Here is a 12,043-nt window from a genome sequence, read left to right on the forward strand (position 1 = left end):
CTTCTTCATATTGTTGGTTGACTAAATGAAGAAGGCTATCTACGTGTTGGTCCATTTTTTGAATAGAATAAAGAATTCTAGTACACTGGTTTTTAAAATGCAACTACATTTTTAATATTTATGCAAAAAATTGTATACAAAAATCCGATTCCAATTGAGATCAGAGAAAATTGATAAGTTTGTTTTCATTATTGAACTTGATATCTGACACAAATTGAATCATTCCATTCTGGCGAATCTTATTATTAATGACGTCATTACGAATCGTTTTTGAATACGCTCCAGAAAACACCTTAAGTTTTCATGGTATTTCCTTTCTTGATAAGTAAGTACGTCACTTATTTATGAAGAATCCATAAGCTGGAATGTAATGGAGAATTAGGTGTTATTCAATACAAAACGATCAACTTTCGTCAGAATTTCCAGGCTGTTCTCTATTTACAGTCACATTATTACTCTCATCGAACAATATATCTCGGTGATCATTATTCATAGCGAACATGACGTTTGATCACAAATATTTCAACGCCCAGTAATCAGCAAACAGTGATGCGCTCATATCATGGACACATATGCAGGAGATTCCAACAATGAATAATTAATAGACACGAACATGATTACAAATTTCACGAAGGAAACAGTGCTTTCAAATAATTCGTCATGAAACAACGGAAGTTGGATGTTTGTATGCTATACTCAAATATATTTAAAAAATTACCTAGTAATGGACGACGCGACGATTCATTGAAAAATGTATTAGAATTAGTACGGCCAGCAATTACAAAATAAAATTATAAGAATGAAGACATTGAATTCAGTGCAGATTGTCGTATATCCAACTGAGTTATAAAACAAATTTTTAAGCATGCTCTACTCGTAATTAACAGAGTCGTACGAATGGTTGAACTACAGCACCATACAGTGTGGTCCAACGAAAACTTAACACCTCGATTTTCCGGCGTTAACATGAAAATGTGGAAAATCGTTCGAACCCGTCAATTGCTGATTCGAGGGGGAACAACTTTTCCGCTGTTTTCATCCCCGTGACTTCAACCCCCTAACGGGGGTGAGCACAACCCTTGATTTTGAATAGGGATGAGGGGTGTTGAGATACCTCATTTTGAAGATCTCATCGTGTACTATCTGCCCGTAAAATTTCACTTCAAAATATCCATCGATAATGAAATAACAGCGAAAATAGTGAAAGAGGCAATATGGAATTTATCTCGAGAATATTATTCGTATCCGACGCATTTCAAAGGTATTGAGTGGTTAATTTTTTGTCCAAAAAAGTAGACGGACCTTGTTTTTGTACCTTAGTCTATCGTGAATTGTTAAGAACGGTACAAGTGTGTACAAGCGATTGTAAATTTGTAGTGGAATTAAAATGGTGTATTCCGTAGAAGAAAGGGTGGAAATGATAAAATTATTTTTCCGAAATAACGACTCTGCGCGCACAACAGCGGCTTTATTTAACGAACGACATCCTGGAAAAAATGTATCCGCTGCTTACGTTGTGCAACTGGTTGCCAAATTTGACGCTACTGGGTCAGTTGGAAACAAAAAGAGGGTGCATGAAAGAGACGAAGCGAGGGACGTGGCTGTCTTAGGTCATATAGCAATGGATCCGACCGTTAGTACTAGGAAATTGTCCGAGGTATCTGGTGTTTCACGCACAACAATCATGAGAATCCTGAAACAACATAAATTCCATCCGTATAAGATACGATTGGTTCAGGAACTGAATGAGGTTGATCCCGATCGCCGACTCCAGTTCTGTGAAGTGATCAGTGAAATAATTAACTGCAATCAAAACTACATGTTCGATATCTGTTTTTCGGACGAGTGTTCATTTTACCTTAACGGCATTGTAAACCGGCATAACTGTCGGTATTGGTCAGATGAAAATCCACGATTATTTCGTGAGGTGTATACACAGCGCCCCCAAAAATTAAATGTTTGGGCGGGTATTTATGGAAATCACATAATCGGCCCTTTTTTTCTACCCGGTAATCTCACAGGCCAACTTTATCTCGATCTATTGGAGAACGCTATTTATCCAGCCCTCGTGCAAGTATTGGAGAATGCAGAAGACCATCAAACGATCATTTTCCAACAAGATGGCGCACCACCTCACTTTGTTCAACCGGTGCGTCAGTTTTTAGATGACAATTTTCCTCACGCCTGGATTGGAAGAAGGGGACATATTGAGTGGCCACCCAGATCACCGGATCTGGCTCCACTGGACTTTTTTCTATGGGGTCACCTGAAATCCAAGATTTACGCTACCCAGCCTGAGTCACTGGATGATTTGCGAACTCGGATCATTAATGAATGCCGTCAAATTACACCAGACATCTTGAGTAATGTACGTGAACGTTTTCAGCAAAACTTATATTACTGCATGGAAGTGGATGGTGCCCATTTCGAACATTTAATAAAGTAATCACAAAAGTACGTACTCTTCCACTCTTTTACCTGTCATGTCGTTATCGATGGATATTTTGGAGCGAAATTTTACGGTCAGATAGTACACGATAAGATCTTCAAAATGAGGTATCTCAACACCCCTCATCCCTATTCAAAATCAAGGGGTTGTGCTCACCCCCGTTAGGGGGTTGAAGTCACGGGGATGAAAACAGTGGAACAGTTGTTCCCCCTCGAATCAGAAATTGACGGGTTCGAGCGATTTTCCACATTTTCATGTTAACGCCGGAAACTCGAGGTGTTAAGTTTTCGTTGGACCACACTGTATACGTAGCAATTATCGTTCAAACAGTTGAATCAAACAGCTAGTAGTACAACAAATTGCTATTACATATGTGGCTCATCACACTGAAATTGAAAACTTTTAAGAATCTGATCGACCATATTTTACAAAATACTTCGAGAAATATAAGTCAATCAAGTAGAAAAATTTAGACTACTTACTGTATTTTCCAAACACCAACTTTCAAATGAATATTCATTGGGATTACAAATATAGTGAATATTCTAGTAATCAAGTACACACTAAAAGTATTATGTCATATCTGCTGAAAATAGATACTGGAGATGATCCTTGAGAAGTGTTCAAAAATTAGTGAAAGCTTTCCTGAAAATTTTTAATAATCACATGTTTGAAAGCGTTTCTCACGTGAAAGGGGCAAAATTTAGCATAGGAGACAATATAGCGTTTCAAAACTCAATCTCTGCTGATAGTTTCTTCCGAAGACACTGACTAAAATATGTATTTTCATATTGAAAAATGTACATTCTTTAGGAGGTATTACTTTAAACAGTTTTTTGGCTTTCTACTTATTCTCCATCTTTATACAAAAATTGTGGGGAACTTCCAAAGGAAGGAAGGAAGCAGGTTATTTCGAAATGAACTCTTACAAAGAAGTGTAGATTGTGCTTAGAAGTTACTTTCAAATACAAACAGGGGAGGCTTTTGCTTCCGCTCATTGACGAAACTTTAATTTTAGAAAATTGTAAAAATATGAAACAATCATATTGGAAACTATTGTTTTTATAATCATAGAGAAAAGAGTAGTTTAATGTTTTCATTTCGCGAGTCTCAGCGTTAGGCTTCATATTGATGTCATTAATGTGCATTAAGTTCTGAGTATATTGTTTTGAAGAGAGTTTTGAGATATTGTTAGTTTATTGTTAATTAATTTTAATAGACACTTACAAAAAACAGATTGAAACCAATGCCAATTTTGGATCAATTCTAAAGGAATTGCTCCATGAAGTTTAGTCATTATTATTACATAATGAGTAATACATGATAGTTCAATGAGTAATACATGATAGTTCAGTAAAATGAATGAATGAAATAATCTGCAACTCCGTTGTCAAAGAAGTCGCCCGAACCGTGAAAGCAGTGTTTATACAGGGTGTAACAAAAAGGTAGGTTATAAATTGAACCACATATTCTGGAACCAAAAATAACTCGATTGGATATAAGTTACTTAAATGCAAACGCCTTGCAGCTGCTGCACTATACACTTGACATTCACTTGTGATTTCCAGAATAACAGATAATTAACCAGAAACCTTATTTTAGCCTAACCAAATTCACCCACAATTAAATGCATACCTGCCATTTCTGCAAAGGTACAAACCATTGGCGTACAACGTACAAACCAGGCGCAATAATAGAAAGCTTCAATTGACAGTATGTTAAATAAATTTTAAAACTGGCTTTCCAAAAAAGTGCCACGAGCTACAAAAAAATGATGTATAAAACTGATTGTTTCCCAATTTTGGTTTGATTCTGACGCTTAGAAAAGTTTGAGGGGTTTTAGGGGTTCAATACCCCCAAAAATGTTTGTGGGATGAACATATTTCGTTGTTTTATATAAAAAAATACTCTTACGATAAGAAAGCCATGGATTCATTTTTATTATAAAATGTTGAACATTTCATGAAATATTGGAAAAAATTGATTATCATTTCGTATTTTTCAAGAGCTCAAACTTTTTTGTTGCAAGTTTGCATTAAGGTAAGTTATATCCAATCGAATTATTTTTGACCGCAGAATATGTGTTAAAACTCATGACCTACTTTTTTTGTTACGCCTACGTTGAATAAATGATTTGCATCCAGCAATTCCCATGTTGCGTTAAGCTTATTTCATACTTTATTAAAATCTGTGAATAAATGCTTGACATGATGCATGTTCGACTTTTATCCAAATTTTTTCATAGAATAATTTCGTTTGTCAACCAACCATTAAAAAATTTGAATGTGAATATTCTGCAAGATTTTGTATTTGATTTTTAAAATTTCTGAGATTTTCATTTGATTTTAGATCGGCAATAACAGACGGAAACACGATACTTCACACAGATTAATGACTGTTTCATTCCCTTTTTCTCACCAAGATGTTAACACTTCAGTCCAATTGAAATCCCACCGTTTTATAGCTTTATAGCTTCAACCAGCCATAATTGACGTTAACAAGATAAGATTGAAAATGAATGAAGACCGGCTCAAGTGGTTGTGATTCGAAATGTCGTTCATTTCTTATTTCTGGAGGCGGGGGTAAGGTTATCTGAGAAACTATCCGACTGTCTATGTAAATAAATCCAGAATTCGAAGCATAGATGTGGAGGAAGAATCGCAAATGCTGTAGTTGCCTATTCAAACTAAATTATATTCGGGAATTTAATTGCAATATCTGTCTCTGTGAATTTCAAATACAATGAGTTGATTTGGTACTATATTTGCATCATCAATGAAACACCTACTTTTATACAGCATTGAGGGGTGCCTCACTTAGACAATTCGGTGTACCCTGTAACTAGAAAATACTTGCAAAAGATCAGATTTAAAAGCAACTTTTCCAGTTTAAACTCGTGTATTCATCATTTTTCCATTTTGTAATGTTTGCTTTTGTGTTACTAATAATAATAATCTTGGATTATTGAAATCCATTATTTTCAAATTCAATATACAAATTTCACGGAAATAGACACTTTCTCTTCTAAACTTGCATTTGAAAAAAAGCATTTTGGTTTTTTACTTCTCCATCTTTATTTACTAAACTTGTAAAACTGAACTTGTAAAAATTACATTCGAACCAACGGAACAAATTGTGTCAATACTGTAATTTTCATTCAATATTAAATATTATTTTGTTTCAAAAACAGTTATGTATTTATTAGAAGATTTTTATGGTTGATTCAAAAATACATTGTACATGAAAAGTAAATATATTATTGAATTCAAATATATTGATAACTAATTTATTCAATAAATTAATGGATGTAGCTATTACTAATTGGTAGAAAATCCTAATGAAGAAAAGAGAAATGAAACTTTCTATGTTTTTTACCACTTTTATTTGTAACTAACGTTACTGCAGTTTCGTCCTACAATTACATCAATGTAAAAGTTTGAAAATGAAAAAGTTTCATTTATTTTTTTTTTCACCAAATTTCTTTCATTTTAAATGCATAATGCTTTCGACTTAAACGATTTGAGTTGTTTTCAATTCAAGATTAATAATAATTGATATCAAATCATCATATCAGACTCGCCTGAAAAAAACTATTGTATAACGAAACACGTGTTGTATAGTGAAAAACTCACAAAATGTTTCTTGAATACGTTATGGATTTTCATCAAGTATCGGCCGATTCCAAAACATATTTCGAGGAATCTTTCATTCTTAGGTTCACCCTAGTAAGTATTAAATCAATTCATATAAAGGCATGGTGCAGACATTATAATAATGGAGTCATTTCGACATTGATTTACGTTCCTCGTTATTTATGATAGAAATCAAATATCGTTTCAATATCGATTGAAACCGTTTTTTCAAGTGAGAACACCAAATTGCTTCTGAACATTTGTTCGAATACGAATTAAGCCGGAATTACATTATTATGTTGTGGTGTGTTGTGATGCTCTCTAACGTGACGGCGAGTGTGCAAATTATTCTGTCGTGTCGGGGCGCGCTCTGACGTTATTTCGAGTCAATACAGTGGCGGCCTTTGGAGTAAACGCATGCGAGCATCTACAATGTTTTCCTCCGATTCGGATAGTGATATTGAAGAAAACCTTGCGTGTCTGCTAATGTAAAGTTTACTTAAAAAGAAAAGAAAAATGAGACAATATTGGGTTCATCCAGTAAATGATCTGAGAGGTAGTCGAGGCGAATATCATTTACCAGTTAAAAAGAAAAATTTCATCTATATTTCAGGATGTCAAAAAATCAATTTGAGATATTACATTCTATGGTAGAAAATGATATTATAAAAATGAAAGTTCAATAAGTTCCTCCTATATCTTGTGCACAAATAAATGCAAATAACTATTCTCTAGCTAGTTAACGCGTCAGATTGGAAACATACTTGTGTGAAGTGTTCTGACGCGTCATAACCCCACCATCGTTCTGATGCCGATCGGGAATCGACCGATCGCCGTCACGACAGATCGCGTCCCGACACACTGCACTTTAGTAATATAATTCTAAACATACTAAATGTATGGATACTATATAATACTTGACACCATAATTATAATTCCGGCTTTACCATTCCGAGAATCACATTTGGATGTAATGGGTTTGCCAGTCTAGGTGAGTTGACCTATCAAAAAACAATTATAATCTAATTTACTAGACGAATCTAAAAATTGATCTTCGTTTTAGATTCACGAAAGTGGCAGCTCTGAAATCACTACCATCATTCATGTAATTGAACTTCTGGTGCACTAACATTATTGTAGAAGTCTTGATGCTAATGCAAAATTCAAATAAGTGCCTATATATGATGTGAAATGAATGCTCCAGCATTCGAATTTGACCTTAAAACTAGTAGAGTGTTTCTCCTTGTGTTGGTAAATAATGATTTACTGTAGGTACTCAACTTGAAACATTGAATGAGTACGTGTGTTTTATTTTTTTTGCATGTAAATTTACTTTGGTTGAACTTGTGACCCAACACCATACAGGTTTCGACTTGTCAAGTCTCATCAATGGTTACGGGCTGAAGCACTGAACTGTCCTAAAGAGAACAAGGCTGAAATTAAAAACATTGACATCTCTCTCTCTCTCTCTCTCTCTCTCTATGAACACTCCATCTTTGGATTCGACAAACCGCCTTGGGGAGCCTCGTTTATCTTTGATATTCTATCCCATAGATGGCATCTTCGTAGGGGCAGATGTTATCGCTCTACTACAATAGTTATTGAAACAAAAATACTCATATCAGGAGGTGAAGCAAAGATCGATAAAAACTTTAAATTGGAAATATTATTGAATTCAAGAATAACTATTTGCATAACAATTTCGTAGGATCTTTACGTCAAAAACGCACTGCTTTTGGATTACGCTATACCTGAAGTTCGATCAGGAATTGATATTCAACTTCCTTTTGAATGCCGATTATAATAGCTTGTACTCGTTACATAAAAAAGAGATAGCTATACAAACGTGGGTCGTCGGTAATTTTTTACGCGACTGATGACGTTTCAATTATTTTTCACCTATTACACAAATATTTGCTTTCACAAATAATAAACTGTGTCCATTTCATATTTCAGAGTGAGTAACTTTTATTAAATGGAAGTGTAATCATCTGTAATATAAATAGGTTCGTTTATTTATGTCTGAACCGCAAATCCACTCTCTCATAGTAACTTTTATAATATCATAATTATATGGTTTTGTCTTATGTCCGCATTATGGAATATTTAAAAATTTTGATGAACAATAAACTGTGTTAGAAATTTTTGGAATATTTGAAATGGGAGATATCGAAATTGGCAAATAAAATATAAAATATAATGAATTTGATGTAAATTATAAAGGTTCGAATAAAGGGTTGACTGATTTTTCAAAATTGACCCAAAATCGTAAAATGTATTACTCTTTAGTGAAGTTAAAAATTGAAAGCAATTGTTCTTCAGAAGGTAAGGTTATTCCGAGCAGTAGAAAGTCACGTCGTTTCGATTCCAGTTTCGTTCTCATTTCTTTGTCATTTACATCGAATGCAGAAATTGATGATGCATGTGTACTCTTTTGTTCCCCGACTTGATTCAATTCAGACTGACAATTCAAAGTTCCTCAGAAAAAATTAAGAAGAATATTACCAATATTATGAATAACTTGGAAAATTCATCCATGGGATGCGATCTAATATTGCTATTTATACCTATATTTATAATTGGTATACCACCTAACAATTGAATTTCTACAAATCGGCAACAAGTTTTGTGTTTTTTTTATTGTATTATTATTGTCTTCATTCCTTTCATGTGTTTTACATGATACTATAATATTTAATGGACCTACAAATTCCATGGCGTTTTATATACAACAATCACGAAGGTGCTTGATATTAATCAAATGAAAAAACGAAAGTCAATGTTTTTATCATTTAATAAGTATTCATTTTCTGGATATTTTGCCATGATCATAATATTAATTTTGTTCATGGCATGGTTTCTAATGTAGTGACATTTTTTGAGAACCTTAACGCTTATCACCAAACTGGGAACAAATTCAGCTTTCTAAAATTTCACTGTCCCTAACAACGATAAAGGCTCGCCAAAATCTGCATCCACTTCGTATTTGATTTGCGCATTGTTTAACCTCTAGTTTACTCTCTTTCAAAAGAAGGAACTCAAACACTAAAAAAAATTCAAGTTTCATCATTTCTCAAACAACACAAAAGTTATTTGCTTTCGGTAGCCATTTAAAATGGCAGATTTCAAACTCGAGAGCTATGATGGTTTTCCACGTGTCATCTATCAAGTGCTCGATTAATATAATATCACACTTGTAGATGCTTTATTAATTTGTTTCAAATATCTCATTTGTTTTATTGCTGAATATATAACGATGAATAATTGATGATTGCTCCCGTTTTTACATAAGAGGTGATTCGGAAATCGGTATTATATTCGCTATAAACGTTTTATAGTCTTCATAGTGTACTTAATTAAAAATAAACCAAATTTATTCGAAAAAATTTCACATTCAAAATGAAGGCATATCATCTCGGTATAATTTTCCCTCAACTCGATACTTGATTTGCCAAAATCATTTGGAAGAAATCTAAAAAAAAGTCATCAAAGACATTATCTCGGAAATTATTTGTTTTGTTGCAAAGTTATTCTTGAATTTGTTAGCATATATTTCGTCTCAGGTCAATGACTTTGAAAAGGAATTATCAAAACGGATTCAGACTAGGTACTTTAAAAAACAAGACAGATTTTTAAATAAGTAATTAGTAGACATTTTGCTTTCATAAATTAGCCATTGCAAAACCTCATCCTGATAGTATTTTAGAAATTATGTAAGTGTAAGATTCCATTCGTTTAATTATCAGAACCCATGAGCTGTAACCAAACAATCAATAATAAAATTAATGAGATGATACGAGACCTACATATATTGATGTCGATATTGAAGTTGAATAAATGAATTGAGATTGAAGTTCTATTGAAGTCAGCTACTTTTTTGCGTTCTTTTGAAGTTTTCTTCAGCAGTTGTATCGAAATCAACACTGCAACTAACGTTTGAGAACCTCTGACTTAAAATTCCTTGAAATTGTCACGCAGCACTTCCTCTATCAATAATCTGAATGCAGCACATCTCTCGAAATTTAATTACATTAACATCATCATCGTGAGTTGAATATCCGTCTAAAAATCTTATGAATGATCGGATTTGTTTTTTCATCTGCTTCACCAATAATATTTATTTTGATGGGTCCCTACTCCCTACTGATTTGATTCTGGGAATTATGTAAACATTACTATCCCAGAATTTGTTGTGACACTTATGGGTATGAAGAATGTGTCTACGCCTCAGGTAGCTGTTTGTGGTCATTTCTTTTTAATGGTGTTTGTTGTTGCAGATGCCTTTGCATCCAGTAAACGGACTGGAAGAGCCGTTATTTTCTTAGTAAAGATCTAGAGATTTATTTGGAATGTATTGGAAATTGCATTTTTCTATAATCAACTAAAGATATGTAGAAGTACAGAAATAGTATACTTCGATATTAGTTCTTTTTCTCTAACAAAAACTCTAAATAAGTGAACCTACAAAAAAAATGTACATTATTCAAAAACGCAGAGACATTTCACTTTCGAATAAAATCTTGGAATTTCCATCCATAATCCCTATTTCTTCATGTGTGCAGATAACGATCTCTAAAAATTAACCAAAAAAATAATGGTCATCTAACAAAATTTTCTGAATATACTTCCACATAATTTGACCATCGCTAATAACATGACTGAATTTCTTGTTCAATAAAATTACTTACTGAAAGGGAAAATATGATATCTGCCATCATTAGGCCACTTGATACGTTACAAAAATAAACTGAGAATTGAATTGATGAAAGGAATATGGTATCAGAAGGAAATATACTGAAAGTGTTTTGTTCAACTCTAGATTTCATAATTCAGCCAAAGAAGGTTCTGATGGAAAAATGAAGAGTAAAAATTATTTTAAAAAATGTGCCAATATAAGTACAAATTTCACAACAAAACTTTTGAATTGAAAGTATATATTGTATTGATTTTCATTCCAAAAAAATCTTTTATAACACCTTCAATGTATGAAAAGGAAATGTTGACAACTACACTCATACTAGAGTCATGTCAATGTTTTTCTATTCGTTTTTCTGTAGTCAATTCCATTTCATAGAAATATCTGAATATGTAACACGTTTAATGTACAAAAAAGGAAAAATTGCTTCAATATCTAGATCACTGTTTCTTTTTCCGTAAACATCATTATCGAAAAAGTCTTTCAACACAGGCAATAAGAAAGATATATTTTTTTGGATCACTCACCTAATTGAACATACATCTTCGGCCTGACGTTCTCCTGCCAAGCTGCCATACACGAGGAAAGGGCACACGCCGCCAAAACAATCAAAACACCCATCGTTTTCCCTTTTCTCGATCTCCACACCACAGCTACAACATCTCAAAATTCACAAAAGAGCGGCAAAGCTAAGTAGTTTGCATCACAACACCACTGCACACAGTCACAAAACACCAAAATGATTGTGATTTGCCGGACAAACTGGAAATCTTACATGGAATCGCGATGCGAAGCGACGCTCGACGTCGACTGTCGAGATTCGTCGCGACGCCGGTGCCAGCTGACTACCCCACCACTCGTCCGCGAATTCAGCGCCGGCAACCTGCAACGGAGAAGTTTCGAATTAGAAAGCGGTAGAAGATGCGGCGTTGCCTCGGTTGAGAGGATATCCAAGATTGAGGGATGAAACAGGGTGACGGGGATTGCGTTATATTAGTAAAATTATTACATGAAAAAAAAAATGTTTCAAGATGCATTCCATGGAGAATTCTATTCACTATGCTCCAATAGATAAACCTATAGGTTTCTTTGGCATTTTATTGTTGACAAAAAAAAATACCATTTGCGAATTCAAGAAACACTCGTTTGAATGAATTAGAGGCACTTCTTGTGCCAACACAATAGTTTTTTCGAATATTTTGAGAAAGTATTAAATTCCTATAAACATGTACCATAACACAACACAACAAAGTTTTTGTTTCGGGG

At 33.8% G+C, this 12,043-nt stretch overlaps 1 protein-coding gene across 3 annotated transcripts in view; it reads right to left on the bottom strand.

The window, feature by feature from the left end:
• Sema1a (Semaphorin 1a) overlaps positions 1–12,043 on the bottom strand; it is a 1,123,890-nt gene that overhangs the window by 1,031,649 nt on the left and 80,198 nt on the right. For all 3 annotated transcript variants that reach the window (XM_074180678.1, XM_074180676.1, XM_074180677.1), the window contains exon 2: positions 11,305–11,660. In XM_074180678.1, the coding sequence (XP_074036779.1) occupies positions 11,305–11,398 (94 nt within the window). In that variant the 5' untranslated portion in view covers positions 11,399–11,660. The remainder of the gene's footprint in view (positions 1–11,304; positions 11,661–12,043) is intronic.

The sequence above is a fragment of the Leptinotarsa decemlineata genome, unplaced genomic scaffold (genome assembly GCF_025532065.1).
Source record: "Leptinotarsa decemlineata unplaced genomic scaffold, Ldec_3_MD MMD2_tig00026299_RagTag_RagTag, whole genome shotgun sequence".
Lineage (NCBI taxonomy): Eukaryota > Metazoa > Arthropoda > Insecta > Coleoptera > Chrysomelidae > Leptinotarsa > Leptinotarsa decemlineata.